Source organism: Megalobrama amblycephala, linkage group LG18 (assembly GCF_018812025.1).
Source record: "Megalobrama amblycephala isolate DHTTF-2021 linkage group LG18, ASM1881202v1, whole genome shotgun sequence".
In the NCBI taxonomy this organism is placed as follows: domain Eukaryota; kingdom Metazoa; phylum Chordata; class Actinopteri; order Cypriniformes; family Xenocyprididae; genus Megalobrama; species Megalobrama amblycephala.
Genome location: NC_063061.1, coordinates 22,052,472 through 22,068,573, shown reverse-complemented (window position 1 = coordinate 22,068,573; position 16,102 = coordinate 22,052,472). Strand labels below are relative to the sequence as shown.

The 16,102-nt window shown below is 38.3% G+C and overlaps 1 protein-coding gene across 1 annotated transcript in view; it reads right to left on the bottom strand.

Moving 5' to 3' along the window:
* The window catches only part of atp2a2b (ATPase sarcoplasmic/endoplasmic reticulum Ca2+ transporting 2b), a 40,855-nt gene that overhangs the window by 13,462 nt on the left and 11,291 nt on the right, over nucleotides 1-16,102 (bottom strand). Inside the window, exons 5-8 of the mRNA XM_048167362.1 lie at nucleotides 15,199-15,337; nucleotides 3,917-3,997; nucleotides 2,641-2,726; nucleotides 403-867 (exon numbers count right to left, since the gene is read on the bottom strand). Coding sequence (XP_048023319.1) covers nucleotides 403-867; nucleotides 2,641-2,726; nucleotides 3,917-3,997; nucleotides 15,199-15,337 — 771 coding nt within the window. The remainder of the gene's footprint in view (nucleotides 1-402; nucleotides 868-2,640; nucleotides 2,727-3,916; nucleotides 3,998-15,198; nucleotides 15,338-16,102) is intronic.

The following is a 16,102-nucleotide window of genomic DNA, read 5'->3' as shown; positions in this document are numbered from 1 at the left end:
AAGGAAATACAGAGGCAAACTGGGGTGGTCTAACACAATGTCATGAGAAACTAAGATAAAACAAAATAAAATTATTTATCATGGCAATATCAAAGCTACAGATTAACAGCTTTCCCACCACTTTCATTTAAAGCCAAGTCATGTACTAGTGCTAAATCAATACCATCATGAATGTGTCATTTTTATTCATGAGCCAATTGTCTATCTATGCAGTAATATCTTGGCTGAACCCCAGCCGGCACATTTCTAAACAATCACAGACTCACTATTGCCAAGGAATTAAATTATGGGTTAAACAGAATTCGTAATAGCCAGGGTTGTAAGTTATTTCCTTTTTGATTAGCTCTGAAGCTGCTGACTAAAGCTCACTTCAATTGTGTATAATATTCCCAGCATTCTCACCCTGCAAACGGACATCTGGTTGGTGGTAAGTGTGCCGGTCTTATCCGAGCAGATGACGGAGGTGCAGCCCAGGGTCTCCACTGAGGGCAGAGAGCGTACAATGGCGTTCTTCTTGGCCATGCGACGGGTACCCAGAGCCAGGCAGGTGGTGATGACGGCGGGCAGGCCTTCGGGGATGGCGGCCACAGCCAGCGCGACCGCGATTTTGAAGTAGTATACGGCCCCGCGGATCCATGAGCCACCGTGAACGGGATCGTTGAAGTGTCCAATGTTGATGATCCACACGGCGATGCAGATGAGCGAGATGACCTTGGACAGCTGCTGGCCGAACTCGTCCAGTTTTTGCTGCAGTGGCGTGCGCTCCTGCTCTGTGGATGCCATCTCATCACGGATTTTGCCAATCTCTGTGTTCACACCGGTGGCGATCACTACACCCACCGCTTTGCCTGCAGCAATGTTGGTACCCTGTAAACACAAAGTCAAAGGTGAGTTTAAAATCCCCTTAGAATTTACTAGTTATATCTAAAAGTTTTCTAGAAACAAAACTGGTTCTAAATCATGCAAATCAGCACCATATTGGACAATGTTAAAGCTTTTTTTTTTAACTAATATTGGATATTTCACTATGCATGCTCATTTACTCTATTTTTACATTAAAGGGATAGTTCACCCAAAAATAATAATGCTGGTGGATGGGAACTTCTACTATAAGAGTAAATAAAACTTGCATAGACAAGTCCAAATTAAACCCTGCGGATCATGACAACACATTGATGTCCTAAGACACGAAACGATCGGTTTGTGCGATAAACCGAACAGTATTTATATCATTTTTTAACTCTAATACACCACTATGTCCAACTGCGTTCAGCATTCGCTTAGTGAGGTCTGATCGCGCTCTGACAGCGGCAGTGATGTCGCGCGCATATACTTCAATGAGAGCGAGACATCACTGCCGCTGTCAGAGCACGATCAGACCTTACTAACGAGTGCTGAATGCGGTTGGACATAGTAGTGTATTAGAGTTAAAAAAATGGTATAAATACTGTTCGGTTTCTCGCACAAACCGATCGTTTCGTGTCTTAGGACATCAATGTGTCATCACGATCCGCAGGGTTTAATTTGGACTTGTCCATGCAAGTTTTATTTACTCTTATAGTAGAAGTTCCCATCCACCAGCATTATTTGACTGACAGACGGCAACGGTTGGAGTTAAAAATCATCATTTGTGTTCTACTGAAGAAACAAAGTCACCTACATCTTGGATGCGCTGGGGGGTAAGCAGATAAACATCAAATTTTCATTTTTGGGTGAACTATCCCTTTAAGATGAACTTTGCCATGATCTAATGCTCACTTAAAGTGAATCTTGAATATATTAATAATTTAATAACACTGCTAAATGTAATTTATCACAATTAAACCATTTTAGATAAATTTATAAAAATAATTCTAATTTACTGTATTATAATGATGCATTGTCTAAATGAACTTGCATTTAAATGCATTTGATTAAGTTTTCGTTTTTTTATTTATTTAGACAAAACAATATATTTTAATATTGGACGTTATCAGGCATAACATGAAAATAATTATTGGCTCATTGGTTTTAACCATAATTTTAAAATCCCTAATACAAATACCTCACATTTGTGCAAAACTAATAATAATATTAAAATTCCTTCAAAAACATTTTGGTGGTTGTTTGCCTAAATATATGTTAAATGTTATTACAGATATGATGCTAATATACAACTATATATTACGACTTATACTACCGTTCAAATGTTAGGGGTCAGTAAGTTCTTAAAAAAAAGAAGAAGAAATTAATACCCAGTTAATAAATACTCAATAATATTCAGCAGATGCATGATTTTTTTTTTTTCTATTCATTAAAGTATATTAATTTTTCTGGGAAAAAAAAAAAAAAATGTATAATGGCTTCCACAAATTAAGCTGTTGCCAACATTAATAACAACTGCTTAGTCAAGAAATAAGTTTCTTGAGCATATTAAATTTTATTTATTTTAAAACATTAAAATACAAAACAGTTATTTTAAATTGTAATCAAATTTCAAAATATTTAGTTTTTATTGTATTTTTGATCAAATAAATACAGCCTAGTTTAGAAGAAAAAAGAAGGTCTAACCCAAAATATGAGCATGAGCAATAATAAGGCATGCGTTAATAGGCACCACAATTAATATGCTATACAGAAGTCACCAGAGGCCTGACTTACAGAGAAGAGCATGTTCTTCTTATCCTGGTTCACAGCACGAGGGTCAGGGACAGGGTCTGTATGCTTGATTACTGACACAGATTCTCCTGCAAAGAGAAGATACAGATGACAGGTTGGTGAAATCAAAGTTCTGGTACTAATTGACTGCCCTCTAAGACTAATGCATGAGGATCAGGTTTGCGGTTCGACAGGCAGCTGTCCCAATTTAAGTCCTTGATGTGCATTTATGTAATTGCTTTCACGGTTCAGTTCTGGTCAGGATGGCAAAGAATCCGAACAAAAAAAATAGACATGGATGGAGAATCTAAAAGATGTGGAGAAGCCGAACAAGCCGTTACCAATTAAGGCAGTGAAGCCTGACCTCACTTTTACAAGAGCATTTCCTTTCTGTCTTTCCCGCTAACTGGACTGCAGAGACAGAGCACAGCTGACCTCCCTTTAAAATAGGAAGCACTGAACCTTCTCAGGAAAAAATTCCTTATTTTTCCACCTTATATCAACTACTGAACTGACTTTATAAGGTGGCTTATTGCAGCAGTGTTTCCTGCACTGCTGTTCAGTCTGCTATGCTGAATCTATATTGCATCCGCAACAAACTATATTTAACTGTGGTTTTGTGATTAGATAAAAGAGTACTGTGACATTATACACAAAAAAAAAAACCCACAAAAAAAACAAAACATACTAGATTGTAATGACGATGGCTGCAAAAATTAGACCAGAGTAGAAAAATACTGAACTGTGGATATTCAATGGTTCATACGGTCACATTTTTTTCTTGTATTTAGGTAAAAAAGTAAAAAAAAAAATGGGCACATAAAAAACAATAAATACTATATGGAATCCATTTACTTCCATTCATGTGCACATGAAGCCAGGAGAGCGGAAACGCAAGCACACGTTAAGTAATTTGGTCTTTTCTTTTTAGTGTAACAAAGTCCAAGTTCGGAGAACTGTAGCCAGCAAATTAGCATAACAAAAGATGTTTGACCACAACATCACAGATTAACCTCTTGGCTCAATATAAGAATACAAATTTCGAAGCCGCATGGTGACAGTGCTATGAGAAAGTGAAGTAGCTTCAACAGTTGAAGACTTTTGTGTTGTAGATAGTATATTTCAGTATTCTGAATTTATTTTATTTTATATGGGATTCATTATTTAAAACACAATCCCAAGACTGTGAAATGATATCCTGTTGCTGATAACACACTGCAGCGTCCATAGTAATTTTACCGACTCGAAGCCTAGTACAACTTGAAGCCATTGTTCTCACCTGTTAGAATGGACTGGTCCACCCTCAGTGTCGTTGACTTGATGGAAGTCAAGCGAATGTCAGCAGGAACTTTGTCACCCACTGAAAGGAAATAAAAACATGCTGTTAGATAGAGATAAATCCAGTACTTAAAGCAAACAAGGCGAACCAAAAACAACACTATCATGCCATTCTAAATTTATAAGAACATTATCAACCAGCAATAAAAGAGTAAGAACAATTCAGGAGAAAGGACTTGGATCCCTATAAGCAAAGCAAGTCAGGCTCTACGGATCAAAGAAAAGCTGTACCACCGATTACAACAAAGGTGCCATTTCACTTTCAAACGATGTTCGTAAGGCACGATGCCAAGTTGAAACCATGAACCACCAAGCAAGCATCCTCTGAATCTTAAGTATTGGCTCAACAGCTAATGGCTTGATGATAATTGATGATAATGGATTGTGCTTTCAAGCAGACATCACTCATCTAAAAAAGAAAACAGTACAAACCATGTTATTTTTCCTCAGAAACTTTTTAAGGTGCACTTGCTAAAGCTCTTAAGCAAGCTTTACAAAACCAAATATCACAAGAATTATGGCAATGCTTCATCTTATCTGGTCCTTTTTAAGACACGTAGGAGGACCATCTCAACACCTTCAGATAAAAACTGCACTGAAGAGGTTAATGAACCGCATCAGCGGTTTTGGTTCGACTTTGACGTTGACAAAAATAGACTCGGCTTCATTCTTTCCACAAACAGAGGGGGGGGTTTAGTAATTGCTACTAGGAAAAGAGCAAATGTAAATACCGTAATCTTTTCTAAACAAATCTCTTAATGAATAAGGCGATGGATACTTGAGCATGTTAAAACACTTGACGTTTATTAGTCATTTGAGATGACGTCTGTTTAAATCTTCTTGATGTGTAAATAGAGTTTATGAAAGAGTGGGCAATGACGAAGAATCTTTTCACAGGATGTTCTGGGTGGAAAGAACTTCAAATAACCTGAGGATACGGTCCTAGATGCTTTGCCTTTTCTGGACTAAGTTTTAAACAACATGCAAGTGCACCGATAGGCTTCTTTGCACTTTTTAATGGAGATGATGGGTGGTATCAGACCAACAACCAACACAGGTCCTAAAATGGAAAAGCTATTTTGATATGACCTATGGTGCACAGTCAAGCTAACACCCAATATGTAAACAGATTTAGTTTTAGATGAGATTGTTAGTCCATAGAATGTATATAGAGGGGTTTAAGATGCTTCAAACTAAATATAATTTACATATACAGCACATATATTTCATGAATTGCCATTGAACATGCTTTATTAGATTTATTAAGCAGAATAAGCACACACTTAGAGAAGGGCACTCAATGGAGCTCTAGGGGGGCTCTAGATATATTATAATAATACATATTTAAAATGCCCCTAAACCAAACTAAAAGAATGTGGAACATATTCCCAATATATAGCTCAAGTTAGAAAAAGGTCATATAACAGGGTAACCTACTTTAGATAGACAAGGAGAGAAAGTCCTATAAGAATAGATCACAGAAATATCATTTTTGGGCTGCTTAATATTATTCTAATAATACTTGTTAATGATAGAGTAAAAAAATTGCACAAGCCGCAGGCATTTTAATTAAAAGAACGCTCAAAAAACATCTTCAAAGGCCCGCTATGCTATAAAGCTTAGAGTTTTATTATTGATCCCTTGATGATTTCATGCAACAATGCTCAGATAGATAAGTTCCAACCCAAAACACAAAAATCACCGTGACTTTCACAGAATCAAAACGAGGAAGTTAAAAAGCTAACAACAAGTGGTTGTGTGTGTCATATTGACTGCTAATGGGTGGTTGGAAATAAACTGTCAAACACTCCTCAATGACTTCAGAAAAACTTCAGCTATTTCCTCTAACTGAGAAAAAGCATAAGACCTCATTTAGGTTGTGATAAGCAGCAATTCCAACTGAGAGTTATTTATGGGTAAACCGTAATGCGGTTTTAACTTCAGTTTGTGCTACAGATATTCACCTTTGGATGATCGAGACAAAAAGACAGAAAGAGAGTATACTGTGAAATTAAACAACTCAAAACATCAATAGTGCTCCTTAGAATGTGCTACAAAAAAACAAAACATTTTTAAAAGCATGCATCTTTGGTTCACATTAGCTTATATTTTCTTGGGAAAACACAAGGGACATCTTGACCGCTAATAAACATGTTAGTAAGCAAACTTTAGGGAGGTCTAATCCCATTTTCAAAGGAAGCATTAACTGTTCCTCGCGTTGTCCCTGATTGCCTTTGGCTGGTTTGCGCAAAGATCGCTCCCTCCCAAGCGGTCTCAACTGGCTGGGGCTCCCCTGGGAACGCTTCCTGAGGGAACTGACAGCGAGAGACCGCAAATGCGGGAACATAAACATACAGGGCTGGATATGCTCATGCAGACAACTTGTCCTCCAAAAGCCTGTTCCTCTGCTGCCGATGGGACTGAACCGATGCCTGCTGAGGACAGCAAGAGAGGAGAAAGAGCAGAACACCTCCCCTTTAAACACGAGAGAAGAGAGAGCGGCCATCTGGCTCACTGATTATTTATCTCGTCAAATCTGGTCAACTCTTAACTGCACATCCTGTCCCTGTCCTTCATTCACTCTCTCACTCTCCACAGGGACAGGGTGGTCGTTAGATGTTGTAGAGTTTTCAGTACAATGAAACCCCACCTGAGCGATCACAGAGCAGCCTTGATTTAGTACTTCTAAGGACAATTCCCATGAGTCCGAGCCATAACCATAGCAAAGGAAACAATCTTGGTTCATTAGCAGAGAGGCACTGTAAATTTAGAAGCTGAAGGATTGCAAAAAAGTGTGTCACTAGGAGGAAGACAACATTATTTAGTGTACAGGAAGTCACACAGCACATTTAAAACCACAAAAAGTGGCTTTAAACTGGCTGCTTGTCACTTTCTCCCAGACATGATAAGCATTCACACTGCAGCGGTTAGCATGTGGCAAAGGCAGTCAGCTAATGTCTTTAATGCTTTCCATTTCCTTTTTTAAGGTCAATTCCTCATGTGGCTTACATCAGCATTGTGCTTCACCATATTCCTTTGGGTCAACTGGGGCTTGCCTACACTTGTCCCCATCCCCCAGCATCCTCCTGCTTCTAGTCTCCTTGGCTAATGTCATACTACACTGACGTCCATCCCTTAAGGTGAGGCCTCGTTCAAAAGAGTGACTGGGGTGCCGTTTACACAACACCGTTTTCAACTGAAAACTTTATGCATTTTGGCCACTCATTTACATGACAACGGCATTCTGGTGGGCTGAAAACGTAAACTTTTTCAAAGTGAAAGTTCTTGAAAACTATACTGTTATTGTCTCTATGTAAACTACAAAAACTGTGACATCATGCTCATGCGTATTATGAATTCTGTCTATGGGCACGTAGTGTTTCTTTACAAAGTGACATCGCCAACTAGGGCTGCACGATTATGACGAAAATCGTAATTGATTATTCCCTTGAAATTGTAATTGCGATAATTAATCACAATTTACATTAAATGATGTATTGAATAGCTTTATACCATTGTTTGAAGCAATTGCATGCCATATTTTTGTGCAAAAAAATAAATAAATAAATAAATAAAAAAATATGAAAACAATTGTTTTCTATAGCATTAAACCTCAAATGTCAATGGTATAATAGGGGCTTTTGCCACCATTGTGGTTCCCCGAGAACTAATGTTCCCCTAGGGCCTGAAGGTGACGTAAACTGCGCTTATTGTTGTTACTTTTATTTTGATGGTACGGCGGACTTTTATTTTGACTGTGCTAAGAACCGCTCAGCCAGAGCACACAGTGCTCGCATTCTCCGTCTTCATTAGTTTACAATCTGTTTAACAGTCCTAATACGTTATTAGATAGAACTGTTATACAAAGAAAGTAGACAGTTTATGAAACAGTATTAGCATTTGCCGTGCCCGTGTGGTTGATGCCCAATGTCGCTAGCTTTGCAGAAATACATAATCATGTTTCGCTTGGTCTGCTCAAAGTCGCCCTGGATTTTCTCCTAAGTGCATGGTTTAGAGGTCCATCTATCACTGTTTTCCATGTTTGCAGAGTTAGTTCGTGGAGTACATATATAGGCTGTGTACACGGCTTTTTAAAAATGGCGGGTGATGTTGTTTCACGTGCGTTCGATATATCAGCACACACCCACGTCACTGGTAGCTTCTTTTTTGCTGGGTTAGAGCTTTTACACTCTGAAGTAGTCACGATTCACCTCTCACAACGTGACATGCTCATAACTCACTTGTTAAACATGCAGAATAATGTAATCGCGCCTTTGAACGATTACAAAATCATGGCATCCGTAACCGTAATCGCGATTAGAAATCGATTAATTGTGCAGCCCTAACGCCAACTACTGGCCTCACAGCATAATACAGCGTTTTTAGTCGTTTTTGCAGATACGTGTGAAGGGGGACCGTTTTGACAACGCTGCCATCTGTACTTGAAAAACGCAAAGGAAAAACTTTTCCATTTTCAGTACATCATTGTTGCATAAACATACCCTCAAACAGAGAAAAAGTATTAAGGCATTACCTCAATGCGATTAATTCAGGGGTCGATATTGTCAATGTGAAAATATATTCGATTTCATACATTTTAATTCTCGTTAAAAACCAGAAGAAATTCTGCCAGTGCAGTAAAACCTATATTTAAGAGAGGGTTGCCAGATCTGTGTAACAAAACCATCCAAATTCCCAATCAAATCTAGCCTAAATACCAAAATTCAAAATTTGCCACTCCCATACCTAAAATACACATTTTACAGTCACTGTTATGCATCACACACAATTTCAAATTACAGTACTACAGTAGTAATCAAACAGTCCATTTTCATAAATAAAAACTAGCAGAGTTTTATAATTGGTAGATTATGAATTGGATAGAATACATATTTCACTACAAACATTTTGGTACAAACATAAGTTATTAAATGTCAAACCTTTAAGCCGCAGGAAACAAAAAAAAACAAAAACAAACTTGGCAACCCTGATTCAAGATACAATCTATGAAAACATCTTATGCAATTATTGCTTCAAGTAATTTATATACTTCAACAAATATCTTCATTTAAGAAATTTTTAGGCTATATTCAGACAGCAGGCAAATTAGATTTTCAAATTAAAATTTTTCCTCGGACTGTCCACATGATTAATTCAAAGTGATCAAATAAGATTTGGGTGTCCAAACATAACCAACCTATCTACATGGGCTGCTTTGGTAATGACGTAGGCATACCCACGTACCCTTCAAAACAAATATGCTCACAGTTGAGTTGCAGTGCACCACAACTTGAGAGACTGAGAACATAACATCTCATAGCCAATATACCGCTTGCATACTGTATGAGTAACTTTTTGGCATTTCCGTCACCGGTTTTCATGTTATCGTTGTGTGTCGCATTAAGAGTGATGCAAAAGACAATATGAAATCCGATTTGAGCAGCCAGAGCATCCAGACTGAGACACGTCTGTAAAAATCTGATTGGAATTGCACTTCAAACCACCCACAAAAGTGGTTAGAATCAGATTTGAAAAAAATCAGGAAGGAAACTTGAAGATTGAAGACTCAAAATCCACTGAGTTTAGCATTAGCAGCAGTGCTCGGAAATAAAGAGCTTTTACCGCATTTTGAAAGAGGAGATGCGCACAGCAGAGCGGTCAATTACCGCCGCTGGTCTGCAGATGACAGATGACGACCCAACAGCCCAACAGATCAGATGTTTCATGATGGCATCACTTTACATGCTATCAGCCGGCAGATGTATGAAAGACCGTGGTTATAACGTAGAGATTTGAGAGGCTGTCATCTTCAGCAAAGCCCTGCAAGGTCGTTCTTCTATGAGAGTGAAGTGAAACAAAAGTAGCTACAAGAACAAGTTTATGACTCACCTTCTAAAGAGCTAAGGTAGGGGGAAAAAATGCAAAGATATAAATGTACATGCAATCTATTGCTATTTAACCAATTTAGCAAGATGACGCAGCTGTTGACAGGGTAACGGGACAAAGGGATAGGAGCTTAGCGCTGCTATGCTAGAAGTTAGATCAGCTATTACTGTTCTCAGATTGCTGGAGGATTTGAGGTATAATTTAATCCAGTCTTCAGTGTCACATGACCCTTCAGAAATCATTCTAATATGCTGATTTGCTGCTCAAGAAACTCGTACTGCTTAATATTTTTGTGGAGATGTGATACTTTTTTTTTCAGGATTCTTTGATGAATAGAAAGTCCTTGCTGAATAAAAGTATTAATTAAAGGTGTCATCGAAGATGTAATATAAGTCTAAGGTGTCCCCTGAATGTGTCTGTGAAGTTGCAGCTCAAAATACCCCATAGATTTTTTTTTAATTAATTTTTTTAACTGCCTATTTTGAGGCATAATTAGAAATGCACCGATTCATGCTGCGGCCCCTTTAAATCGCATGCTCTCCGCCCCCTCCCGAGCTCTCGACTCTATCACTGCATAAACAAAGTTCACACAGCTAATATAACCCTCAAAATGGATCTTTACAAAGTGTTTGTCATGCAACATGTCTAATCGCGTAAGTATGGTATTTATTTGGATGTTTACATTTGATTCTGAATGAGTTTGAGGCTATGCTGCGTGGCTAAAGCTAACATTACACACTGTTGGAGAGATTTATAAAGAATGAAGTTGTGTTTATGCATTTTACAGACTGCAAGTTTTTAAAAATGAAAATAGCGACGGCTCTTGTCTCCGTGAATACAGTAAGAAACGATGGTAACTTTAACCACATTTAACAGTACATTAGCAACATGCTAACGAAACATTTAGAAAGACAATTTACAAATATCACTAATAATATCATGTTATCATGAATCATGTCAGTTATTATCGCTCCATCTGCCATTTTTCGCTATTGTTCTTGCTTGCTTACCTAGTCTGATGATTCAGCTGTGCACAGATCCAGACGTTAATACTGGCTGCCCTTGTGTAATGCCTCCATCATGGGCTGGCATATGCAAATATTGGGGGCGTACATATTAATGATCCCGACTGTTACGTAACAGTCGGTGTTATGGTGAGATTCGCCTGTTCTTCGGAGGTCTTTTAAACAAATGAGATTTATATAAGAAGGAGGAAACAATGGAGTTTGAGACTCACTGTATGTCATTTCCATGTACTGAACTCTTGTTATTCAACTATGCCGAGGTAAATTCAATTTTCAATTCGATGGCACCTTTAAAAAACAAACAAACAAAACAAAACTTTTGAACGGTAGTGTACAAGCTGGACGAAATGAGCTACATCATCTAGGTCTGTTAGTTCGACTTCTCAAAATTGATCTGTAGGCTGAAACTGAAGCATTTAAAAAGACAAATTATTGCCTCAGTCTGACTGAAAGGTAACTTTTAAAGGGCGTGTAAACATTTATTTCCCTGCGTCATGCGGTTGCGTCACATTCCAAACCCTGCGGGTCTGATTAAAGATACGTCATGCAGACCTCATCAGGGAGCAGGGGAGCATCGCTTTTCAAACATCACTGCACCATCTGCTGAAGGGCAGTTTGTCGACCTCCCAGCAGAGGCTGGAGGATGCACGTGGATGCTGAAGATTCATGTGAGATCAGCTGTGAGCTCTGGTGTCGCTCGACGGCAAGGTTGCACAGCTGCTGCCTCTAGACAGACACTTAACATTCCACTCACGAGACTCTCTTTCCCCCTGCAGTCACCTCCCTCTTTGTTTTTCTTCAATCCCTTCACCACCATCTTCCCGTTACACTGTTTTCCTCCATGCAAGAAGGGTTAACCTAAATCCATTTACCCAGCTTTATTCCTCCTATATAGGAGTTTTAGAGAATCAGACCCCTCTATGACCTCCCTCTGTCCTTCACAAGACAAAAAGGAATGCAGTTCTTTCTCTCTCCATCTCTGACTGCAACATCAAATGAAACGGTTGTCCTGCGTCACTCTAGAGCACTATCTAAACCGATCAACCCCCCACCCCTATCATTTAAAATATAGCCACCATTGGCAACAATCAGAAAACCTGCACATGAAGTTGACAAACACTGTCTTGTTAGAGTGCACAACCATGCTTTTACTGTGATTGCCCGGGCAAGGTACGGTGAACCATGCCCTGGCCCGCTTCAAGAGGTGTGCTTGTGCTCTACTGTCATCAATACGACAACAACCATCTTCTATTACTACTTGGATGGTACACTGGTTCTCACCTTATTGATGATCAGGAATTGTAGTTTGGGAGTACAGTACAGTACAATTTTATTTAATGCCATGTCAGCATCTGAAGCTATTTTCATGGCAAAAATACATAAGTACATAAATACAATAAAAACCAAGCAAACAAACAAATAGGGCTGCATGATTTAATCGCAATTAAACCGCATGCGATTTGGCAAAGGCTGCGATTATTTTATGCGCAGCTTGTCAGAGCTGTACGGCTCTGTGATCAGTAGTAAATGCTTCTCATCTGAAAGCCAGAGGGCGCTCATGCAGAAACTCCAAATATGCCCTGCCGCAGAAGAAGATAACACACATCATAATGCTGTAGCTGAATAAACAGAAGATTGAAACGCTTTTATTGATTAAACATTACTAATAAACACACGACTGCCTTATTCTGTGTAAGAAGTCACATCATCTCATAGAAGGATGCTCAACTTATTAAGTGAGTTTGGAGTAAAAACATGTTATTAAGTGTTGTCTTTTGTTGGACAAGATGTTAATAAATGCTTCTCCTGTCTGGAAAAATGTTTGACGCGTGTTGCTTTTTCAAAAGTACATAAGCGACTCAAACCTGAAAGCACTGTAAATGGATTAGCACTTTTGACAAGCTGCACATAAAATAAAAAAAAAATAAAATCGCAGCCTTTGCGATTTCATAATCGCACTAAGATTCACGTTTAAGTGCGATTTCAATGTTATTTTTCGTATTGTGCGATAAATCGTGCAGCCCTACAAACAAACACAGCAAGTAATATTATACAAGATTTTTTAAATTAACATACAATAACAATTATAAAACCTTTCCAGGCAAAATCTTAGTTATTTGTGAGTAAAGCTGCAAATTCCTCCATTAATGTCAGCTGTCATAATCTTCTGATACGCGCAGTAAAATTAAGTGAAAATTGCTGCACAGCATAAGTGATAAATCTATTAGACAGTCTATTAACTAAAGCGCTTTTCTTCATGTTTTCTTCCAAACAGAAAGTTCCATCCTAATGACATAAGCGTGCTCCGGCCTGGAACGTTGAGTGCAATGTGAGTGCAGGCCAGAGGGGAGTGGGGAGAATCTCGTTCAGGCTTGGTACAAGGCAACTGCGCCTAATGTGAGTATGCCCTTAGATGTATCCTTAGCAACTCCACCACCCACACAGAGGCACTGTAAGTAAAACATTTAAATTTGCAGGACCCGTCTGTTTAGGCAGCACTCACAGGTTACGCAACAGGTACACTCACCTGGTTGCATTACCGCAGGGTATTAGTCAGAGCCGCGAAAACGCCGGCTCCTCCAATCCCCATCCTGCTAATGGCGGCTCTGCTGTATCATGTGGCTCACCTCTCAGCGCTGCTTGTTTCATCTCACCATGACTAAGCAGCTATCTAACTCCACCTGAAGCCGGTGAGCACACACCTCAGCACGGATACACAAGGTTATAAAAAGGTTACACATGCACACAATGCAAACAGTGTGTGCCGGTCCTGAGCCAAAAATGAAAACAAGTTAAGGGCACTTAAGTGTTTGGTCAGAGTGGACTGCCACTTTCACACTGGCTGAAAGAATCTAGCAGCGTTAACAGCCGATGAATGTATAAAACCCAGTGAAGCAATAAGGAAGAGCCTAGTGATCTATTCCAGTGAGCAAAGAGACGTGGCGTTACGTGAAGCAATATAGAGCAAGGGGCACTCCTGATAATACCTATTCAGATGAATTCACGTGGGAACTCTAAAAGTTAACCAAATTACAAAGTACATGACTTTAACAGTCATTCTCTTCAAGGAAAATGGATTTTAAAAAAAATGATGACTCATCTTGCATTACACAAATAAAATACCCTCTAGAATGAGAAAGTTCCCTTCAACTAAATTAGAAACTCCACCCTTGAATAGAAAAATTAACAAATAATCTCATACTAGATTTCCTTTTCCAAACAAATAATGGTTGCAAATGGTTTTTGATTTTTTTTAAAAGAGTCTTCAAATATATATCAAAAGGTTTTTTAATGATTTATGTAAGATTTTTCAGCAAGTCTTTTTTAAATAAGTGACTCGCATTAAATTGATCAAAAGTGACCGTAAAGACATTTATAATGTTACAAAACACTCCTATTTCAAATAAATGTTTAAAAAAAAAAAGTTACCTGTTCAAATAATCCTGAAAAAAAATGCATCACGGTTTCCACAAAAATGTATATTTTAAAATGTATTAAAAAAAAAAAGTTATGTTAAATTGTTATAATTTTTCACACTATTATTGTAATTTTGAAATTTTGTAATTTTCAAAAACACAAGACAAAAATCTTACTGATCTCAAACTTTTGAACAGTTGTGTGTGTGTGTATGTATATATATATATATATATATATATATATATATATATATATATATATATATATATATATATATATATATATATATATATATATATATATTATACATACACACACACACACACACACATTTAATGACTTTCAAAATTATTAAATTCCATACATACAAAAAGTGACAAGCCTCAACAACTTCCTGTTTCAATAGGAAATACATCAACACTAAAGAAATGTGTGACTCATGTGGTATTTGAGTTTTTCACCAAGAAAAAAGCACAGGGAACACATAACAAAAAAACGCAACACTAGCTCTCATTTCTCAAGCAATAAAGTGATGACATCCATTTATTAAAAACACATCAATTTTCGGCAAAGAAAACTTGACAGAGCAATTAGTTAATTTGCTTTTTCTAGAAGTACCAGCAGAGCTCTAATTTGTACTCTCCAGTAAAGTCTTTAGTGCGAAACCCATGTAACGCGACCTTTCCCAAGGCAACAGTGTGATCACACACAAAGGTTCAGAGAGAGTGTCACTGTAAGTCTAAACCACTGAGAAACCAACCTGTTCACACACTAGCAGTACCATCTGGATGATGGCACTGGCTGCTTTACACCTGTTGCTGATTAGTTTCCACTGCTGGTAAAAAATTATCTGTTCACACAGGCTGAATTTTTGAACAGTCACTTAAATTCTTACCGGCAACTTCCACAATGTCCCCGGGTACGATGTCCCTGGCTTTGATCCTCTGTACAGTCTTCCTGTCCTGGCGATAGACCTTGCCCATCTCGGGTTCATACTCCTTGAGGGCCTCAATGGCATTTTCTGCGTTTCTCTCCTGCAAGCAGAACATGAATAGAAATGAGATATTTTCATATTCCTGGGACATCATAGCAGGCATAAAAAGAACTGGCATATCAATGGCATATCCCACAGACAGTAAATAAGCCAATGCTAAATTGGCTCACCTAAACTATGAGAATTTTTGTCTTGGATGACTGAGGTGTACCATTGTATATGACTGAAGGGAAACTCCCTTTGAAGCTGACCTCCTTATTCTTAAGTTAAACATTGTATTTAAAGTGACCTTTTGCTTCCAGCATGATTAATCCCAAGAGACACACTCACTAATAGTGGTAGCCTGCCTGGCAGAGCATTTGGCAGCGTACTTCCTGTGGTTTCTCTTGCATGATGGGAACACAAAGTCTTATGTCAAACAAACAAATCTGGCATGCCTAAGGGCAGTTTTATGCCCGGACTCGGACAAATGAAGGGGGGTGGGTTGTGGTCAAGACATTTAAGGCAATAAGCTATAAATACACATGCCACAAAAGGCAAGTCAGCATCGCTTCTCAATAGAAGACTAAGTTTTTGAATAAAATACTGGCATTATTAACTGCTGCTGGAGCGTAGCAGCAGTTAATGCGTATTCTAACCACAGTACTGTACATTCAGTGATAAAATTTCAGATAGCTAAAAAGTTGACAGAAATGACTCCTGTGCATTATGTTAATGATGAGAAATGAAGTAGAGAGAGCGGAAAAATTCAGATAAAAAGTCACACGGTTTGATGCCTCGCGATTTTCATTTCACAGTTAATCTG